Genomic DNA, 22,615 nt, shown 5'->3' with positions numbered 1-22,615 from the left:
CAAGCACCCACCACACTGAAAAAATATCACTAGGGAGCTTAAGCATCAATGTACGACGGCGGCGGCTACGAAAACGTGATTTAAAAAGAAAATGCATGCAGCCTCAAACTTTATTGCGCTTATTCCATCTAGTGTTTAATTCATCAAATGTTGGCAAAAATTTTTTTGGAGTTGAATTCTAAAGGATGTATCAAAGTTCAGGACAGAATAAGAAAGTCGTTGTCTTGTGTTCCTGTCCTCGATAAAACGTGAAATTAGGCATTATCATGTTGTAGTCGTGGCGGCTAAGAAATGTACGAAAAAGCATGATGCATGCGCAAAGTTCTTGTTTTGCCAAATCTAAACCTACTGCTTTTTTGCTGTTCTCATTGCTGTTCATGTCATCATTGCTTAAGCTCCCTACTAAACTACAGGAAGGGAAGGGGGAAGAAAAAATTGGCTCAAAGAAACCTCATGGCAAGAACAATGTAGCGTAAAGAAAACTCTACACACCCCTGGATCACATGAAGGATGTAGCAAACTACCTGGCATACACAGGCAACTGACTGCAGATTCACCAGCAGTGAAGATGCTATTGGTTGTTAACTCCTTTAAATTGCATTCAAATGCATTATTATCACTTTCAATATGTTACAAAGACAAATTTTAGCTCCCCCAAGACCTACAATTGAAGACTTACCTTTTTGCTTCATGAAGAAGCAAGACATAAGATTTACAAAAGAAAAATATATAAAAACCATTATCTTGTAGTCTCTTGACAAGTTTGTGTGTATCAAAATGAAAAATTATTCCACCGGGAGTGATGTAGGAGGAGTTTGACTTTGATCGTTTCCAGCTACCTAGAAAAATATATAACAACAAAAACAACTTCTTGTAACAGTACAGTATTAATTAATTGATTTATTATTATTTACCAGATTTTCTGGACACAGACCTGCCCAGAGGAAATGTGCCCGATCAGGACTCAGGTCCCATGCGAGGTGCCATCCCTAGCCAATCCCACAACCCGTAAAGGTTGGCCACACCACTGCAGTCTACGACCCCTACTCTTTTCGAATAGTGGAGAAATCATGAATTTATTAATGATGGTTAATTAACCAGTAAAAGAGATATCGAATTTTCCTTATAATCGACCGCGTGGTCTGGAGTCTCATCTTTTGTAAGATCTGGAGAGACCTTGGCGTAAGCTCTTATACCCACCTCTCCCACCAGGCTAATATTTTTACGATTTTGTATTTTCAATTTTCACCTTTCTTAGTTTTCCTAGTCCTAGTTTTTTTCCTGTTCATTGTCCAGATATCGGTCTTGCAGTTGTTTAGCACTGTTCAATAAACTCATTTTGCCCAAACTGTTATGTCATCTCGGTAACGTGGGTTGATTAGGTGGGTTCTTTTATGTCCCACAAGAACAAATCAGTGAAAGTGCTGTGAGACGGGACCTACGCTTAAGTCTTCCTGTTTGCTTGATTGAAACCTGATGTTCACGAAAGTCGCCTCGATGGATAAGATAGAGTTAATATACATGGCTGGGGTATTTGTTTTTTGCTGAGTCCCGTAGTTTGTTGTAAATTGTCCGGCAAAGTTGCCTCAAATTAACGTCTTGAAAAGTGTCACGACATGCCTTCGGTCGAGTGAAATTTAATTTCCGTAAAACTCTGAAAAATAAAGAGATCAGATCAAACGGATTGTGGTGTTAGTATAGGTACATGAATGTCTTACAACACACAAGAAATGAGCTAAATCTGTGTCTCAAGGAAAATCGACCGGACCGCTCTTACAGAGACACTCTCTTAATATACGTTGCGGCGCTTATTCGCGTAAATACGGTACTAAGGGGTATTACTATCCTTTTAAGCGCCGCCCTCAAATAAGCGCCGCATTTTGGAGAAAAAATATAATAAGCTTCGGTACATTTCCTCATGCACTGTGTAACTTGGCTTTACAAGTAAAATTGCTTGTAAAGGGACAAAACTGAAAGAAAACTTTTAAGCCCTAAAACGTTTTTCATACTTCATTTTTGTTAAAGAAATTTACTGCAAAAACCGTGGACGAAGATCCTGTTGCTTGTCAACGTTGGATCTCTAGAAAAGAGATCTAATCAGCTAAAATATTTAGAAATTAACAGGAAACGAGAAGTCTTTTACATGGAGGTGGGGGATCCCAGATAGGTGAGGTAACATGCGGCGGGTCACCCACCTATCATGTAAACATGATCAAATTAAAAATGAGAGATTATGTGGACAGGCGGGTTACCCACCAAGGCGGGTTACCTCACCTACCTAGGGTCCCCCACCTCCATGTAAACAGGCCCTAAAGACTGCTGCACAGCTGATACTACCTGAGGGACACCAGGTAGGTGAGGAAACCCGCTTTGGTTGGTAACCCGCCTCTCCACATAATCTCTCATTTTAATTTGATCATTGTAACATGATACCTGGGGTGACCCGCCGCATGTTACCTCACCTATCTGGGATCCCCCACCTCCATGTAAACAGGCCCTAAAGACTGCTGCACAGCTGATAACAACCTGAGGGACACCAGGTAGGTGAGGTAACCCGCTTTGGTTGGTAACCCGCCTCTCCACATAATCTCTCATTTTAATTTGATCATGTTTACATGATACCTGGGGTGACCCGCCACATGTTACCTCACCTATCTGGGATCCCCCACCTCCATGTAAACAGGCCCTAAAGACTACTGCACAGCTGATAACAACGTTTACAAATAACTAAGATAGTACGCGCGCTCTGATTGGCCGAGAGATGTGTTTGCATGAGAGTATGTAAACACGTGTGGAGTCAAGATGTTTTGCTCTTCCCGCGCTAATCACAAAAGCACAAATTTTAAAAAGTTTTTGAGTTGAAAACTCGACAAATTTACCTTATTTACCCATTCCCTCGTCGGATGAAACTTGGAAAGTCTTTACAAACCTGCTGTACCAATTTTTTTTCGCTTAAGCTGACACAGTTTAAGCGAGAAAAACCCTTTTATTGAAAGCATCTTTACTGCAAAACAAGAACTGATTACACGTTCATTAAGCTTCGTGTACAAGACTTCGCGACTGGCAAGAATTTCTCTTTTAATCAGTAACCTAAACAAAGAGTTTTTCTTTTTTCTCGGGAATATTAATAAAAACAATTGAAAACTTTTATCCTGTGTTTGCATAGCCTGATATAAACACTCGAGGGGCTGGAAGAATTCTTGAAAGTTATGCAAACCCGAGACGACGTCGAGGGTTTGCATGACTGTCTCGAATTCTTCCAACCCCTCGAGTGTTTATATCAGGCTATGCAAACACAGGAAGAAAGTTTTCTATTGCTAAAATATTGCTTTCTTTTAAAAAAATACTGTTACTTTGCCGTTTACAAGTAATTTATTTGTAAACGTTAAGTTTCACAGTGCATAATTAAATTTACCGAATTTATATGAATTAGCGCCGCGGCGCTTATTAACTTTTTTCTCCAAAAAGGCGGCGCTTATTTGAGAGCGGAGCTTAATACCACAGTAATACGGCTACGTACCGTATTTACATGAATAAGCGACGCGGCGCTAATTAACTCTCCCCCCCCCCCCCCCCAACAAGGCGGCGCTTATTCGAGTAATTACTGTAATTGACAACTTAAGAGTTTATTAAATTTAGGGCAAATTGTTATTACATTTAGGACTTTATTTGCCTAGTTCCTAGGCCTCATTATTCCGCGCGGCCAAAGCGTATCGGGTCACGTGGTCCACGTGAAAATGCGAGGCCGTTTCCCGCCCGTTCGCCTCGGATTCGTCACCGAAACGAATTGACCGAGAGGGACTGGGAAAACGCCGTACAGGGACTAGGCAACGACTTTATTACATTTAGGACAAAATGTTATTAAATTTAGGGTCGTAATTACATTTAGGCCTTCTACACGCGGTTATCCTAAAAAGTATATGGGAAGGTCGTTGTCAAAAGATTAACCTTGACTAAAGACAATAGGTGCTCAAACTGAAAAGCAAAAAAGGTAAAGAGAGACTATTGCCTTTGGTTACTATATATCACCCAGCGGTACAAGATATTAAAACGCTCGTGCAAACTGGAGTCATATAGAAAATCAGCATCTGCTGAAAACAATTTTTAAAAAACCTCCGATCATATCCTACAAAACAGGTAAACCTCTAACGGACATGCTTGCTTGTAAGAGGCAAAAATATCACTCAGTGAAGGCTTTTATACTGCGTCGCAACCACAAAAACCACATTGGGAGTCCGTGCAGTTCTATCTTTGACTTCCTTTCAATGAAGAAATGTGATTACGTGACAGTGCTAGAACAATTCATTTGTAAATGCGCCTGCAAGCGAGTTTATTAAAGGCCATGATGTCCCGATGTTTGGATGTCATCTGGCTCTTGCAAGGCTCGAATCAAAGAAGTACTTTGGTCTACTACTTCAGCAAGCACGTAGTTTGCTGCATAGCCGTTTTTAATGTCGTTACGCAACGCTCCTCCCCTGCGTTGCATGACGACACTAAAAACGGCTGTGTAGCAGACCACATCCACTGAGGCTTATTTATTTCAAGCAACTTTGAGGTGGCCTCATTTGAGAGGGGGGATTGATTAATTGATCGAAATGGGGCACCCATACTGCTTTTTTAAAGAAAAGAAAGATGGTATCAATTCTTCATAAAGAAGTAGGACGCAAGGTGGAAATGCTCAAACACACCACGTTAAAGGTCTTGGAGCCAACAAACATCTAAACAAATCCGAACCTCCAGCACATGACTAAACCAAACCGGTGTTCCGCTTAGTAAATTAACACCAGCTCTATGAAGACATGCAGACGATACACCCATTTTTATTTCATTAAAGTGGTTGACAGATTCTTTTCAAAGTTCGATACAATCTGGCAAAAATTATATTACAGCGGTTCTTATCAAATCTCTTATTTCTGGCTCTGGAGCAAAGGAATCATTTCACAGTCTCCCCAAGGTGTTAAGAGGCCTCTTCTGTAATTTCGGATATATTTAATGAAAACAAGTTTGCTACATTTCAAACTCTAATCCAGTTCCGTCTAATTTTGCTAACAGTTCCTTGTCAAATCTCTCACTTTGCTCTGGAGTAAAGTAATTCTTCCAGTCTCCCACCACGCCCTTTCGCAGAAGCTTTGGTCCATCCTCTGTTCCACGCAGAAGGTAACTTTTCGCGTTTTTCATCATTCCATTGAATGTACACTGCTCTGTAATGCGATTTAGGAGTTCATCTGACAAGGGCTTGTTCAGGAACTCGGAGATCATACGAATATGGCTTTTAAGATCCTAAGGAGAAGAAACAAAGTGGTAAAAGGGCTTGAAAACTGATAGAAAAGATGGGGAATTCAGACAGAATTTATTTGCGTTGTCCCGGCCAATGCCAGCCTCCCACGCCGACGTTCTTTGCGCTTCGTCACGCGTCACTTTCCAACTCAAAGAACGTCGGCGTGGGAGGCTATTCCATCGGCGCTCAGCGCAGCATACCAAGGCAGGATTGCGTGACCAGCCAAAAGAACGTCCGAGTTTGAGGTTACCTGTCAATCCTCCTCTCATGTTTAATTCTGATGTGAAACTAATAAACCAAAATAAGTTTTTTAGAGCCAGGTTTATTTATTTATTTATTTTTTTCATATACATAGCACATAGCAAATAATAACCAAATGGCGTGGACGCCCCAGGGAAATCACAGGACTTAAAGAAAAAGGCTTCCTCAAATAATATTTTAGGCAATTACTAACTGAAACATAACAGGTCAAAATCAATGGCATAGCAACTTAAGAATATAAAATGAAATAGAATATCAGAGGTTATGCTAAACGATACATGTGATCTCTTGGAGGATCATAAGAGAAGTCGTTGCATGAATCACGTTGCCATGGTAGCAAAACTTCTCGAGCTCTATAAACCGTGTTGTTGTAGCCTGAGTATCAGGCCTTCCTAACAGGCTAAGGGAGAGGATTTGTTGTTGTAAATATCGCAATTGATTTGAATCATGATTTGAATGCTTTTTGTTGGGGCAAATTTTTTCCTTTTGTTTTTCGTTTTCTCACTTTCTTGTTATCGTGCATTCTTTTACTTTTCGCTCTCCGGTATTTTGTTAATTACGCTCCTTTGATACGTGCTGTATGTAAATTTCGTTATAGTTTGTTATCTCGCCCCTATTTATTGCCAGTTTTTACGTGTCTATTAATGTAACATCATTCGTTGAAATAGATTATCTCTTTCCTCGGTGGCCCTGACCACCGACTCTGTTATTCTCAGCATTTGGTAAGCAGCTTCGTTTTCATCGTTTTTTCATTAATTTCATTTTGCAGTCGCCTTTAAGTGGTTTTTTCTGTATCGTAACTATTATTTTTTCGTTCTTTGTAGGAATTTACTGTTTTATGGTTTCGTAATAGTAAAAACCTTTGCTGATTGTGAGTTTACGTGTTTTGCATGGAATTGGCCCTTGCCCGTTCATTTTGCATGGAATTGGCCCTTGCCCGTTCACTTTTCATGCGTATGATTGCACTCAGGAGCCAAACTGGATAGCCGATGCCTTTCTTCCATCGTTCGACAATGGCCATCTCTTTCGAGAAAAATTGTTAAGATCTAGAAATCTTGCTACCATGGTACCGTGACGTCACACTTCTCCTCTGTATAAATAGGTGATATTACACGGTTGAGCGAAGATATGAATTTTATTTTCGAGTGGCAAAACAATATTTTACGAACGAGCGCAGCGTGTGAGTAAAATATTGTTGTTGCCACGAGAAAATAAAATTCATATCTTCAAGCCGCCGTATAATGTTCTTTTTATTAAATAGACAAAGAAACATCGATAAAATAAGAAAGGGAAATTACCGAAATTACGTCATCGACAAACTCACGTGTGAGAAAATAAACCACTCGGGTCCCGGATGTAGTTTTTATGAATTTTACGAGTGGTATATTTTCCAGTAAAACACTCTTGTCTATATAATAAAGCATACTATTATTCATTCAAAATATTTCTCCGTCTCTGATTGGCCAAAATCCCACGCGAAATTCATTATAACCAGCTACTGTTGACCAAATTTGGAAGAAGATATGTGAACTGATGACGTCAATCGTTTAGCAAAATTGCCAGGTTACTAAACAGTTAACCGAGAAGACCTGGGAACGAGGTTGAGTTTTTTCGGTAGTGAATACAAAATGGCAGAACATTTCACTCGTTTCACGAGGAAGAAGCAGTCAAACTATTAGCTAAAAACGTAGCAAGAACAGCAAGAAGACAACTCGACGGACGACATCTCGGGATCTGTTATTCGAAAAATATTTGCAAAACTGAACAACCCATTATCTCCTAAACATGCCGATAAACATGCACTATTGAAGATCAACTTAACATCGATGGAGGTAAGCATATTTTAGCTTGTTTTTAAACTAGGAGGGTGTTATCCGCACCCTCCTCGATCTCCATAATTCTTCAGATGATACCCAGCCTCATTCAACAACTGCTAATTAATTAACTCGGTTTTCTACCCACCACTAAGCATTAATCAACGCAAATCAAATTTATGTAACAGAATTAATTTCAAAAAACTGAAAACCACTTTACCGGTAATTCTCCGATAATGATAACAAACCTTTTTCAAGTCTTCATATTTAAGGAACAAGACGTTAGCATTGTCTTTGTGTTTCCACCATCCAAGTACATGTTTATCCCAGTGACTCCAAGTTGCTGCAAGGAATAACAATAGTGTAGGTTGATAATTACTAGTAAGACATGAAGGTTTTTTGCCATGCCTCTAACACTACTTGTATCTGCTACCTTAAGAAGCATCATAACCAGTTTAGAGAAAAATATGTACACATGAGCGAACTCGACCTTTCAACGAGGCACCGTCCAATACATTCTTATAGAACCTGCGACTGGGAGCGTTTTGGTTCCTCTTGGCCCCTAGTCATATCTGACGGTTAGGGTTCGAGTCTCCACGTACTGACTATTTCTTCAACATGATTCTGTCTCTTGGTCTCCGGAGTTCACGGACGCTATTTTTTAAGTTTGTCGCTGGTTTGCGACACACTATGGTGCTATGTTATATCGCACCTATCCCCCTTAGAACTACCTCGATGATTTTTAGACCTGAGGCCCTCCCTCTCGAAATATTGATATCTCATTTTGTATCTGCTCTGTCCTTGGATTAATTACTACAAATTTCACGAGAACGTTTCTTCTGCAACGAACCTAGTGTCTCTTGGCATCCCTCCAGGAATTTTGCGTTTATCCTGACTTGTCTCCGGTTATTTTGGTATTGATTTCCTTGACACCTGTTCCATTACCAGGCTCTCATCGACAAGCTTCACGCTATTTGCAATGTGTGCATCCGTCGACTGCTGGATGTCCTTTACAAAGCTCATTACCTCTCTCCGAAATAAACAATCTAACACTGATCAGCGTTAACAAGCTTTGGCCGACGTTCTTCTTCAGCACGGTACAAGACTAAAACCTTTTAACGGTAGCAGCATTGCGAAACGTCGGTTAAGACTCTTGAAATAACAGGGTCGATTTTACAATTTTCAAATTAACATTAAGTGACTACGCTGCGCAGGAATTTTAATCTTATTTAACAAACTTTGACCTTGACCTTTGAAATACCCATTTGGATCACTCCCGGTTTGAGCCCTGGGCTATGAAAAAGAACTATCGCTTTGGTATCGTCATTAAGGCTACGTAGTACGCCCCGCCCCAGGTTCATCTTACAGACCAACGCCCCGTAAGCACAACATGCCTCGCCTTCTTCATCTCACAAAATAACGATACTTAGTCACAGAAGCCCATCAATATGCTGGCCTTCTGTAAGTTAGCAATGACTGACCCCGCCCTCGCTGGGCTACCCAACAATGAAACCAAACTCCTAGGCACTACATTCGTTCTCCCTTCCGAGTTTTCTTAGGTATTATAGCAGGATTGCTGAAACACACTCCACTAATTTTCAGTACGCCAATAATTACTTTTTAATACTTGCAGTAGACCAATAATAAATTTTCATTTGGGGTGGTGTGACGAGCCAATGCGGAAACAGCGAAAAGTGAGGGTGCGGATAAGGTTTTATCTTATATTTTCAGGGTGTGAAAGAGTCCCATTTAGTGTAAAGGCCAGTAAAGGTCTTCTTGCCCCTAACTAATGGAAGATCAACTATAGAAGCATTATTACTATGTAAAATAATCATGATAACTTACACTTTCCCTGAACAAACAGATCAGCATAAAATTCCCACGATGCATTCAATCCAGTAGATTTCGCCAAGCTTGTTAGGAATTTATAATTTGATACAGCATTATCTTTTGGATTTCGAGCGATGTAAATATACTTGCACGTTGTTTCCTCGTTTGTACCTTTTGGTATAGCCTCATAAGAAAGGTGTGTCTTAATAAGGCGGGGGCTTGGTAAACTGGCAATGTCTGGTTGTGAAGCTTTTGGATTAATAGCCTCTTCTAAGAATGGAACACGGTCTTCAATTCGTTTGCTGTTTACTTCTCCATTGTGGTAAATCTGCCAGACAATTTCTTGAATCCAAGTTGTTCCTTAAAGACACAAAATATAACATTCAAATCTGCCCATGTAAGGGAATCCAAGTAGTGGTCAGATTTCGCGCGGACAACGGGTTAAGAGAGAACACCTAGGGACTAGGCTGGATCTTGTGGATCTAGGCTGGATGTTTCAAGTCTGTTCACATCCGCAATTTGTAGTGCAATTTGATTGCGTGATCTTGTGAGTTACAGTCAAGATTGAGAACAGAGTGATTGTAATTAACTTTTAAATCACTAGACGACCACATAATATTACTCCCTTGTTTATTTGTGTCCTTTTCTTTGCTTGTAACTATTTGACACTTTTATTTTCTTTCATCAAATCCTTGGTGACCCCTTGGTTTTATTTCGGGGAGGTTTAAAAATGACCAAAAGGAATCCAACGACGTATACTTGCATAAATAGCCATGATTACGAATAGAAAAAAATTTGTAAGAAAAGTTCTGTAGAGTAATATCATATTTCCTACACTCAAGAGACCACGACATACAGCTATTCCTTACAGGGTACTTTTACAATATCGGTAGCGTTCGATATGCGACCGGTTTGTACTGCCTGTGATTTAAAAAGGAATTTTTAACAAGCACTCTACTCTGATTTAATAAATAGAATAGGTTTATTATCACTTGCGAACCAACGCCTCGCTAAAATAGCATGCATTAATTTCGATATAATTTTTCAGAGGCTATATCGATATTTTTCAATCGCTTTAAAAGTGATTTTATCCTTGTCTGATCGCTATAAAATTTTCACCAATTATTGACTATAGATTGAAATTTGTCAAAATGCAGGTTTTAGTAAAATTGGTATTACCATGACAACAATGGACAAAAAACTTTGAAATTGATAAACGCCTAATTTTGGCGATCTAGACCAGCTACAGAAAATCCAACTCTAGGAACTTCGAGTTTGGTGTTTAGCAAATAACCTCCGAAAATTTTGAATTAGACTAAAAAGAAAATATATCTCGAACCTTAAATTTTCAATAGCGGTGATAGATTACTTAATAAAAACGTTATAAATGACTCAAATTATTCTTAAGTAGCTTCAGAATGCTGCTTGATATCATATTTCGATGCTAGGAAATTTTGGTGTATTTTCGTTTTTGTGATCTTAAAAAATATCCCATTTTCTTTCCACCTGTCTAAGTGCAACTTCATTCAAAATTTGGACTTTTCCACATTAATGCGGACAATACATATATCCATGACTAGTACATTTAAGTGTGAGTATCGTCAATGTTTTACATTCAAAAGATGTGATAAATTCAAACTAAAATGTACTAGTCATGGAGGTATGTATAGTGCGCATTATTCTGGAAAAATTAGCATAACGTCAAAACAGTGAATGTTGCAACGCAGAGTTTTGAGAGGTTCGTAGAATAGGCTTGTCTTGAAATTTTAAGATGTTGCATTGAATCAATCTCAATGAAAGTTTCAGACCTTATTTATACATTATGAAGATTACGTGAAGAAGATTTTCAAAAAATTCGTTTGAGTCGTTTCAGAGACATACAACAGTGGCAGATCCAGACCTTCAGATAAGGGGGGAGGGGGGGGAGGGGCGGTCATCCAGACCCTCAGATAAGGGGGTGGGGGGGGTCATCCAGACCCTCAGATAAGGGTCCGGGGTCCGGGGCCCGGTCTCCAAAAAAAGATCCACCAATGTACAAGAAAACGCTAAAATTCCAAATTTTAAATAAAAGTTTGATATATATTTTTTCGTCCTAGTCGAATTCAAACATACAGAATTTTTTCCTTCTTACGGAGATTGTTTTCTCACCACCAAACTTTACGTTCCTAGTGTTGCATTTTCAATAGCTGGACTAGATCAAGCAGAAAACCACTTTTAAGGCGATTGAAAAATATCGGTATGGCCCCTGAAAAAAAGCTGTATCGAAACACCTTAACAATGCACCAATAAGCATTAAAGATTTGATTCAACAAAAAAACAATAAATACGACCTCAGAGGAAACGATATTTTAAAGCGGCCAATGGCCAACTCTTCAACATACGGCCTTAAATCGTGGCGGTTTACAGCGCCAAAACTTGAAGAAACTCAATACCCGATTCATATAGAACTATACGACCTTTCAAGGCTCTCTGCTTCTCAGTTTCGTCATTTATTGATCATAAAACTGTGAATTAAATTCTCTTCTAACTCTCCCTCTAAGTTTTATTTTCGGTTTCCGTAGCCGCGGAATGACCTTCTCCGCACCTCCAGTTGTAGGGCTTCATACGAAACGCTTTCTTCCCGGTTTGCGAACGCATTTGCGTGATGAGCCAAAGGAATATAATGTGTGACAATCTAGTCAGTAATCTGTTTCTCTTGTTTAAGCCTGTGTATAGCAGATATTAAAATACAATTCGCAGCCCCCTTTTTGTACCTAGTGCGTGTGTTTTTTACCTTGTCCTTACCCCAGTGTCGGTGGCTAGTAGTGGCTATTTACATCGCCGCTTGGCGGCGAGGAAAATTATCACTACTAGCCACCTCCACTTCGGTGAATAATTGTTATTATAGTTTGCAACATACTCGTTAATAAGCCCTCGCATCTGCCCGTTGAATTTTTCACTGTCTGTATTACATTAAAGCTTGAAAACAATAAAACACTCTAAGGGACAAATGTGACGGCGATATGTGTATGCTGCAAATGTTCACCCATCCACCCTAAGCAACAACAACTTGGTACGTGAAGCACAGTTTTGATATATTTCTCTTGCTGTCCACTGCACGGCTACGACCTCGGCCAATTTCACGTTTTATGGAGGACGTCAGACATAAGGCGACGATTTTCTTTTTCTTTTTAAAACTTGCAAACCCTCCTTAAGAATTAATTCTGTTTGACAAATCGAACGAGGTGTAATTACAAGCTCCATATTATGCTTTGACTACAATGACGTTTTTTCTCTTCAAATCCTATCAATTGCAGATAAACATTCCTTCACAGCAATGGTGTCGCCAGGGTTTTTTTGCCAAAGGTACCCACAATTTTCTAACTCCCTCAGTTCTCCCTCATCGTGTAACTACCCCATCGGCCAATTTCACGTTTAATGGAAGACGTCAGACATAAGGTGACGATTTTCTTCTTCTGTTTTAAACTTGCAAACCCTCCTTAAGAATTAATTCTGTTTGACATGTACAAATAGAACGAGGTGTACTTACAACCTCCATATTATGCTTTGACTACAATGACGTTTTTCCCTTCAAATCCTATCAATTGCAGATAAACATTCCTTCACAGCAATGGTGTCGCCAGGGTTTTTTCCCAGAGGTGCCCACAATTTTCTAACTCCCTCGGTTCTCCCTCATCGTGTAAAAATCCCGGCCTGATTGCCTTCTCTATTCTTTTGAGTACCGTAAATTACACAAAAATGGATGGAATGGCAAATGGGTTAATACCTTTCTACAGTTCCTTTACCCTGCAGCTGCCCTGACCCTGCAGCTGCAAGCAGAGGTTTCTCTCTTGCGTGGCTGTTAGCGTTTTACGCCGTGTAAACAAACCAATTACGCTACAGACAAGCCAAGCTTTGGCAGGGTAAGATACTTTAGGTCCTTAAAAAACGAAGAAGAAGAAGAAGAAATTCCCTAGACATGTCACGCCTCTGATTCAAAGCGAGTTCCAAACAATTTAAACTGAAATGAAACCTCTGACTTTCGGGGTATTATTCAAAAGGTAAATATATCAAAGACTCAAATCTCTATCTATCTATCTGCTCGTTTCTGAAAAAAAAAAAATTGCAATTTTTGTCCCGAAGCCTCCTTGGTTTAGATACTCAACATATTAATTCGACGTAACCGCCACCCCCAGATAAACGCCGCCCTCGATTTAACGCCGTAGATCGAAGCAAACTTAACAATAAACGCTGCACCCAATCTGAAGAATGCAGCGTTTATTGTACTGAGGATTATCAGCAAAAACTCGGTACAACTTGGTAATCTACACCAACCAGACAATTATGATTCTATCTCATCAAAAAGTCGAACATTACAACTTGTAATATCCCCCTGTATGATTTATCGTAATTGTTGTCAGTAATTTAACAAATGAGATTTTGAAATAAATGGCGCCCTTGAATAAACGCCGCATCAGTAACGCTTTAAATTTAATATCAAGCCTCGTTGGTTAATGAAATGAATGGGGTATGCTTGTTCTTTGTGAGAGCACTTTGAAATTGTTATAGATTATCTTAATTCTCGCTTTTGAACAAACGGCATGATAAGTAGTAAGAGCTCGGTTATCTCCAATCCAACAAGGCTTCCCGAACACGCCACGATTGGTATTCCACAGCACAAAAGGGAACAGAACCGCGCCCTATATGCCACGAAATCCGACTATAGAACTATACGATCCTTCAAGGCTTTTAGAAATAGCTAAGCATATTTTCACAATAAACTTGAATTGACTTGACTTAATACTCTAACCTGCTTTCGGATAGCTGACTACAAATACGTCGTCTGACTTCGTCTTGAAGTTGACAATGTAGTCGTACAGCAACCGAGGATCGTCAGTAAAATACGCCGGAATTCTTAAGCCCATTATTTCCATCGTCTTAGTTGATCTCCATTCGCCTTTGATTTCCTGCAAGATCGGAAAGTTCGCCATGATGCTCGTGCGATGGTGTTTTATTTAACGCGACAACGTACACCAGACTCGTACCCAGCCGCTTCTCTGGCCAGAAGGGTTATCAGGGGGGGCTGGCAGCGAGGTCTGGAACCGAGTTTCCATGATCGCCCTAGTTAAGAAATTTGGCCGAGTGAGACTGAGTACCAATTTTCCTTCAAAACAAATATAGCGGAGAATGCGGACATGGAAGGATGATGAGTTTTTGCTCGGTTTTAAGTTTTACGGCGCCCAAACATCAAGAAAAGGTTTTCATGAACATTTTTCATGGAATTTTTGGACATCAGGAGGCGTGATGTATGAACAGTTCGTGAGTGACTTCACTCATCGTGATTCGGCACCCCGGCAAGTTCAGTTATTTAGAAGCTTCGTGAATTTTCGAGCGACCAGCCTGCTCCATCTCTTATATATTTTTTCACCTACAGTGGTATTAAGAACTCTCAGCCTTATCCTAAACATATGCTACGGGCTCATTATACTAGTATGAGTCTTGCAACAGTCATATGGGAATGTTCATTAAACCAATTTTGTACTTCGCTGTTCGTAAGTTTGTTTGAACACCGGGAGCCACAACAAATATTTATGGGCGTAAATACAGAATAAAGAGTTAATTTAGTAAAAGCCAGGTTAAATGTTCCAATCCCTTTGTTTCACATATACTAGGTCTGTCAGTATAAGCTATTTTTAACATCAAAAGGCTGCAGGGACGGGCTTACTGAATCTTCAAAACCTTCACTGAAATATCGTTTGAGTGATAATCAATAAATAGGTCCAACAGCAATACCGTATTTAGTAGTTTTATATTAGATAGTGACTTCGGTTTTAATTACTTCCTTGAAATTGTTTGTACAAAAATTACCCCATAGTTTTGAATTATACTTGAAATGGTTATGTTTTAGTGTGGGGACAAGAGGCTAATCCAGTTGCTAATAAGATTGAGTACATCAGAGAGGGGTATGCTCAGTATGCATTGAGAAAATCCCTCAAAGGATTCAAAGTTGAAGAAATTTAAGGACTTTTCAAGGACTCCCCCTAGAATTCAAGTACTTTTCAAGTCTGTGCGAGCCCTGTCAACGGTTTTTCTCTGAGACCATTGTGCATCGCGCAAACACCTTCACAAGCTTTCACCTTCAAAAGCTCGAAGAATATACCTCCCGACTTTACACTTTTTTTCTTGATTGATGATCGTCTTTTATTCTCTTTCTCTCCACGAAATCATAAGCATATTTTACATAGTTTGATAAGCATTTGTTTAAATTATATACAAGGCTCGGTAAGAAGATTTTTCGCTTTATTATTAGATACAAGAATTTAAAAATTTGTGAAATTACGTACTACACTGTTAAATTTTATCAAGTCTTGACGAATCTCCACACCGCAAGGAACAACGTAACACAAGACAGTAAACTTCCTGCAATGGCAAAAACAAAAGTAGTACAGACTTGTTTTCAGAATTTAAACACAACATTGAACCCACTATATGGAAGGTTTTTGAGGTCCCGTTTTGGTGGAAAAAGCTGTCCCAGGCAGAGGAGCCATGCGCCTACCTGATCATCGGGGTAACAGCCGGTTTCGCTACTTATCGAGTTCGCTACATGTTCGTTACCGGCATGCAAATTCGCTACTTACTTCATTCTACCAACTTCGCTACGAAAGTTTCTAAACGTGTTGTGAACATTTCCACGATCTTTTAGAACCAACATCCTGTTTTAAATAACTCTTCCTTACTGAACTTGAAGAGGCGCCATGTTTTAGAATATTATCATCGAGTCCGCGCATCGCTCAGAATGGAACAGCGGCTTTTTCAAGAGAGAGAAAGCACACAACCAGTAAGGAACAGTCAAAATTACTAATTTTGCGGAACTTTCTTTATTATTAAGCTACATATTTCACAATCTAGAGTTTTTATACATGCCATAAAAACGTTCTAGACTTAACACCATCAACATAGGCAGCGAATTCGGCATGCAGGTAGCGAACATGTAGCGAGCTCGGCAAGTAGCGGAACCGGCGTTGAGCAAGAACTAAAATGGGCGAGCTAACTCTTCATATTTTCCTTATAAAACGTGGCGAACCGTTTACAAAGTTGGCTCGACTAGTAGGGTACCGCGCCTAATCGGGTCACCTTTTTGTGCTGGTGGGCTCGCCCTCCTAGCCGGGCAAACTTTACTCCATATAAACACTTTTGCCCGCCCAGAAGAGTCAACTCGGTCAAGGCGAGACAATCAGAGCTTGCGCTAGCGCTGTTGGCTCGAACGAAAGGGTCAACCTTTTTTCTCATAAACCGCCTCAGTTGACTCAGCTGGAGGGACAGATTTTTCTCAGGACATTTTTTTTTTCTGGAAAAATAACTCGATTTTTCAGCTTCTACATTTCCCTAAGCTTAAAACGTAAGATGTGAGGCAAAATCCGAGAGATTGGAGTGTATTATCTTACCTACTATATACTTGATTAAATCTAACTTTTGTGCCTCGAGTTGCGTTCCTAGTTTAGCAACCTATGGAGTGAAAACATGAGAATAGCACAGTAAAATCAGTCTTTTCTAAAAAAAGAAGTCCAAAACGAACCTTTAAGAGATTTCAAATGTAAGCTTGTTAAAAAATCGTTATTTTTTTGACAATTGGTACGTATTGAGGGAGAGCAACATAAGTTATTCTGCCCGGCTTATTGTTCTGGGTCACGCGGTCTTAGCGAATTTGTTTCCCAGCTATGTCACCGAAATGCATGACCATGAAGGACTGGCAAAACACGGTTTGAACCCCAGGTAAGAAAGGTGGGAAAAACAAGACTTCGCCTGAAGCTACGTCGCACGAGACGAATTTTCGATCGGCTGATAAATTTTACCGCACACTACGTTCACACGGGACCGTTCAATATTTTTGCTCCGTTCGCACGGCAGTTTGAACGGCTAGGCGTCTAAATTTTCGCCCGGTTAGATTAGTTATGAGTGAACGGAACACCTAGACGCAGGAATTTTTAAACCGGTCGAAAATTAGTCCGGTGCCGTGTGAAGGTGGCATGAGTATCAGGCCTTCCTTAGGGGGTAGGAGAGAGGAAAATGCGTTTTTCTTTTTTTCTTTAACGGAAGCTCCGGGCCCAGTTGTTCCAAGGCCGATTAGCACTTAACCCGGGTTTCTTTTTCTTGTGTTCAAAAGCATTTACTCGGATAATTTTCTCTGTTATTTTTAGAGCTGCCAATCATCAAGTTGTAAACGAAAAGAATTAAAAACTGAAATGTTTTTAAAGCTTTCATATCTGAATTTAAATCTCGCACTAACCCTGGGTTATCTTAACCCAGCTTTAAACAACTCGGCTCTGAGGTACATTGATTACGGCCGCCACCTTAAACGCAATTGAAAAACTAAGGGAGGAGGGGTCAACCTCTCCCTTGGAAACATTTTTTGATTCGCTCCAACTCTCTGTCAGTTTCAACGTTAAAGATGGCGGGAGAACAAAGGTATTATTGTTTGCATGGCAGCCTACTATGCGACCTCATCATGCATATGCATGAAATTTTTTTGGTCTATCAAGAAAAAAAGGCCACTCTCTAAATTTAATGCTGGGGTAGCCTGCGAGCAAGCTCTTCGGGGTGCTCTGGCGGCGGGGCGGGAAAAGGAAGAAGAGCTTGCAACTACGTCTCTGGAATTTCAATATCTGCATCAAAAAAGTCGAAGTGAAATGCTTATTGGCGTTGGTGACATTAGTAATGACCTCATTACCCCTCGGCATGTGTTTTTCAATGTTTGTTTACAATCGCGCTCCTTTCCGCTTTCCGCTGATTGGCGGAATTCTGACAGCTCACTTGACGGGAATAGTCCGGTGGCTTAGTGCAAAATTTTAGCGAGATCTATACAGAGTGGACAAAAGCACCAAACTTTGCATGGTTGTAGCTTAGTGCATGTTAGTCAATATTAGGATCGGTGCCCACAGCTACCTCTTCAGGATTTGCAGCAACCGCTCGCTGAAGTTCTTCAACAATCTTCCTTGATGGGTGCCCTCTGCTGAAAATTGCAATCCCTTATTTTTTGCCATTTTTTGATGAAAATCACATATAAAGAGGCAAGTAGATGGAAAAAGAAACTGTATTAATACTATTATTATTGAAACCGATGACTAAAATAAGTCAACTTAATGATATAGCAATAATGATATACCATGGTGGGTACCCTGTGCTAAGAATATCAATTCCTTGTTTTTTGCCACTATATTAATGAAACATGAAAATGAGAAAAAGAAATTGTATTATCTTATTATTAAAACCAATGATAAAAAGAAGTCAACTAAATGGAAAATCCAAAGAAGATGTTTTCAGACGCGTATTCAGTCCCAAATGGCATTTCAAGATGGTGGCTTGAAGGTGTCTTTTCATGGACTGTAAGTATCCGTTAGAATATATTGCCGTTTTGGAGGGGAATTGTGTACAATTTGAATCACTTTCTATAGCGCTCATATCCTAAGCTCATGGTGGTTTACAATGTTAAAGAGGAAAAATATATATCTCTCGAGCATGAAATAACATATATTAAAATCTATTTGCAATTCACAAAGAACAAGAGAAGGGAACAAAAATTAAAATGTTTTAAAAATATTTTGCCATTAAAGTTTGTATATGATGATAATAAGTCAAAAAAAAAAAACTGAATATACATTCTATAAGTTTAGTTATATGATCTGCAGATATTAAAGACGTTTTGACTTACTCTCTAAAAATTGCGTAAAAAGATATGTTCTCAGTCCTTTCTTTAAACTAGCTAAAGATGGTAACTTGCGCAAATCTAGCTAATGGTAGTGAGTTCCACAGTTTAGGGGCGCACTCCGAAAAAGCCTTGTCCCCGTGAGTTTTCGAGGTTGTTCTAACAGCTGCTGAGATGCAGACCACAAGTTCCTGGAGCGCCTTTGATAACTAAGTCTGTCTGCTAGATAGCTAGGTGGAAGGTTATTAAGTGATTTGAAAACTGACAAAAGAAGTTTAAAAAGAACATGATAACTAACAGGAAGCCGGTGAAGGTCAAATGAATAATGTGTCCAAAAAGCCTTTACAAGTCCGACCTGGGGGTAGTGAATTGCAATTAATAGTCTATTTTAGAAGTACTAAAAGCATGTACAGAAATTTCGCTAGACTCCTGTGTGATACACTTTCTTATCTTTGATAAGTTCCTGAGCTGGTACAACGATAATCTGGCGGTGGTTCTTAGCCCAGCATTGCCCATAATGAAGTCGCTAAAGAATGGACGAGTACGGTTCATCGACAAGATAAGCACGATTTCAGTCTTATCGTGATTGAGTTTCAGCTCGTTTCTACACACCACGATGGAAATTAGTTGGGATCGTTGTCATATTTATCATATTTACCAAGGGTGAGAATCGAAAAGAGAGAATCTGAGAAACCAACTGGTTTAACGGCACAATTATTTATAGAACGCTCCTTGACAATTCAAGTTACTAGAATTCAAGAAAGAGGACTGTACGTGTTCTTGTTGCAATTACGTTGATATTGAAATCACTACAGTAGTAAACAAATGTAAAGTGGCATCAATCCTGTCTCCTTGCGTCCAAGTTAGAAAAAGTAAAGTAAAAACGAGAAACAAGCATGTTGAAGCAGACCAGAAACAGCAAGTTGTAGATTGTGGTACCAAACCAGCGCCGTAGCTAGTATGAGGCCAACCGAGGCACTCGCCTCGGTAAAATTTTGACGAATTTCGCCGATCATTTTTATTTTACATAAGCGATCATCGGATATTTTTAACGCATCATGATATTACAAAGAATTCAGCAATTCAGTCAATATACTATGAAAAAATTACCATATCATCGATCTCAAGGGGCTACGTACGTTAACCCAATTTTTTTTTGAACAAATACTGATCAAAACCATTGGCGAGGTTAACGGTCACCCAGATTATGTAGCTTGTTTCTGATTATTGCTTTTTAAATTCCACTTAAATTAACTCGAAAAAAAGTTACCGAAAGGCCCAGAAAACGCTGCAAATCGCATTTCCGAGAGACTAAAGTTCAAAATTTCTCGGGGGGGGGGGGGGGGCATGCCCCCGAACCCCCCTAGCAACTCCCGCCTGCCTCGGTTGGCCGTTTGGTCTGGCTACGGCACTGCAAACAAGCTTTGAAGACTAACACTAGTGGGGCTGCAAAGTGTGTGCCTTTGTATGTAACGAATACAGCTTATGAAGTTCGGCCAGTAGAAAGAAATGTGTATCATTCTCCACTGCATTTGCTATGTACTCAGTGAGTTCAATAAATGCTCTTGATTTACTTAATTCCTCGTCTTCCTCGACCTTCCAAGGTGCTTCACTTTTCTTCTTGCGTTCCTCTGACATGTATTCTTATTTCGCTAGTCAGTTAAACAGCGCGTATTATATTTTGAATCTATGGCAATCACACCACCGCCAAATATTCTTGGAGGGCCATAGTCCAGTAAATCGTTGGCAATACGTCTTAGGTTTCTGTCGGCTTTCAATGTATAGAAACTGTATAGGTGGTTGCCATCATCTTCGTTTCATGTCACACACTTTGCGGTCTCACTGGTGTCAACCTTCCGAGCTCGTTTGGTACCACAATCTACAACCTCCTGTCTTTCTGTTTCTGGTCTGCTTCAACATGCTTGCTTTTCCTTTCTCTTGCTTTTTCTAACTTGGACTTACTAAACTTGAGGTGACAGGATTGCTTCTTTGCATTTTTACTACTGTAGTGATTTCAATACCAAACTTAATTGCAACAGGAAAACAGTCCTCTTTCCTGAATTCTAGTACATTTGCAAGGAGCGTTCTATAAATGCTTGTACGGTTAAACCAATGGGCTTCTCAGATCTTCTTCTGTTGATTCTTGACAAATATGACAACGATGCCAGTTGATATCCATCCTGGTGTGTAGAAAACATCTCGGCTTCAGAAACCTTTAACTAACCAGTAAGAAAACAAATTCAGAATAGTCATTCATAATCGGCACAAAATATGAAGCGAAAATGTGGCTTTCGATAACACATTTATCGCCAAGAAGAGCTTAAAACTTCACTTAAACCAGTAGTGATTCAAATTGTACACAATTTCCCTTAAAAAACGACAATTTATTCTAGCGGATTATTACAATCCATGAAAAGACACCTTCAAGCCGCCATCTTGAAAGGCCATTTGGGACAGAGTACGCATATGAAAAAGTCTTCTTTGGATCTTCCATTTAGTTGACTTGCTTTTTGTCGTTGGTTTCAATAATAATACAATTTCTTTTTGATTTTCAAGTTTCATCAAAATAATGGCAAAAAACAAGGAACTCATATTCTTAGCAAAGGGTACCCACCATGGCATATCATTATTGCTATATCATTAAGTTGACTTGTTTTAGTCATCGGTTTTAATGATAATAGTATTAATACAGTTTCTTTTTCCATCTACTTGCCTTTTTATGTGATTTTCATCAAAAAATGGCAAAAAACAAGGGATTGCAATTTTCAGCACAGGCCACCCATCAAGGAAGGTTGTTGAAGAACTTCAGCGAGCAGTTGCTGCAAATCCTGAAGAGGTAGCTGTGGGCACCGATCCTAATATTGACTAACATGTCCTAAGCTACAACCATGCAAAGTTTGGTGCTTTTGTCCGCTCTGTATAGATCTGAGCCTTTAGCCACCTGACTAGAAGCCACAGGGGAATTGGGGGTGGAATTCAAATTCCAGAGACGCAGTTGCAAGCTCTCCTTCCTTTTCCTGCCCCGCCGCCAGGGCGCCCCGGAGAGCTTGCTCGCAGGCTAATGCTGGGGATATAAAATGAACCGCGACTGGTACTCACTACATACCTCAGTTTCTATTCTGTTCTCGGTATCCTTTATTCTTTGATCTCGCACTGCAAGCTAAAATGTACAAAGCAAGACAAGAGATTTGAATAATCGTACATTCACAGGATAGGATGAATAGGGTATCAATAACAACATTCAAGTGAGGCTGGTTTCAGGTTTCCGTGGGTCTGAAAAGCTTAAAGTCGAAACTCCCGCAAGCGACCACCCAGTGCCATCTAAACCTAGCGGTCGCTTACCTAACTTGGTGGTTTATTACTAGATGAGTGTCAAAATGGGTCTCTTGTAAAAAGAGCTTAATGACTGAAACTTTTTGCAGAGTTACAAAACGAGTAGTGAAATGATATCAGTGATAGAAACTTTCCTTCTTTCTTCGTTTACTAGGAGTTGAAAAGTACATACAGCGCACACAAATATCATGCAAACCATGTCAACGAAACCTCCCAACAACTTCCAACAGGTTACAAAATAACAGTGGAAACTTCAATCTCGTTTTCGGGGTCAATTCCTACTCGACCTCAGGGGCCGAGAAAGAGGAGAGGACCCTGGGAATGAGATTACCAACTCGGCCCCAAAGGGTGGTCACGGTCGCTATCGATAAGAGAAATGTTCGTTACTAGAAGTTCAAACCACAGGGCTTTGACTGC

General features: G+C 39.8%; 2 protein-coding genes across 3 annotated transcripts in view; both read right to left on the bottom strand.

Moving 5' to 3' along the window:
* The window catches only part of LOC140927661 (mitochondrial calcium uniporter regulator 1-like), an 81,482-nt gene that overhangs the window by 12,177 nt on the left and 46,690 nt on the right, over window positions 1–22,615 (bottom strand). Inside the window, exons 8-10 of one of the 2 annotated variants that reach the window (XM_073377338.1) lie at window positions 21,972–22,025; window positions 16,608–16,668; window positions 15,381–15,582 (exon numbers count right to left, since the gene is read on the bottom strand). The exons of the other annotated variant lie outside the window; for it this stretch is intronic. Coding sequence (XP_073233439.1) covers window positions 15,524–15,582; window positions 16,608–16,668; window positions 21,972–22,025 — 174 coding nt within the window. The 3' untranslated portion in view covers window positions 15,381–15,523. Of the gene's footprint in view, window positions 1–15,380; window positions 15,583–16,607; window positions 16,669–21,971; window positions 22,026–22,615 lie in introns of those variants that run through there. 2 annotated transcript variants of the gene reach the window in all.
* LOC140926597 (sulfotransferase 1C2-like) lies at window positions 4,805–14,196 on the bottom strand. Its single transcript, XM_073376322.1, has 4 exons — window positions 13,973–14,196; window positions 9,199–9,543; window positions 7,602–7,696; window positions 4,805–5,280 (listed from the first exon to the last, which is right to left on the bottom strand). Exons 1-4 carry the CDS (start codon window positions 14,151–14,153, stop codon window positions 5,008–5,010), a joined length of 894 nt encoding a protein of 297 aa, XP_073232423.1. The 5' UTR covers window positions 14,154–14,196; the 3' UTR covers window positions 4,805–5,007.

The sequence above is a fragment of the Porites lutea genome, chromosome 2 (assembly GCF_958299795.1).
Source record: "Porites lutea chromosome 2, jaPorLute2.1, whole genome shotgun sequence".
NCBI lineage: Eukaryota > Metazoa > Cnidaria > Anthozoa > Scleractinia > Poritidae > Porites > Porites lutea.
This window is presented reverse-complemented; position numbering and strand designations above follow the sequence as displayed.

What these genes read in the sequence shown, in the direction of transcription:
- LOC140926597 (XM_073376322.1), bottom strand. Translation starts at nt 14,153, where the DNA reads ATGGCGAACTTTCCGATCTTGCAGGAAATCAAAGGCGAATGGAGATCA. An exon ending in TCTGTTTGTTCAGGGAAAGT is followed by an intron (nt 7,697 to 9,198) that starts GTAAGTTATCAT and finishes TATTCCTTGCAG; the next exon opens with CAACTTGGAGTCACTGGGAT. An exon ending in AATATGAAGACTTGAAAAAG is followed by an intron (nt 5,281 to 7,601) that starts GTTTGTTATCAT and finishes TCTTCTCCTTAG; the next exon opens with GATCTTAAAAGCCATATTCG.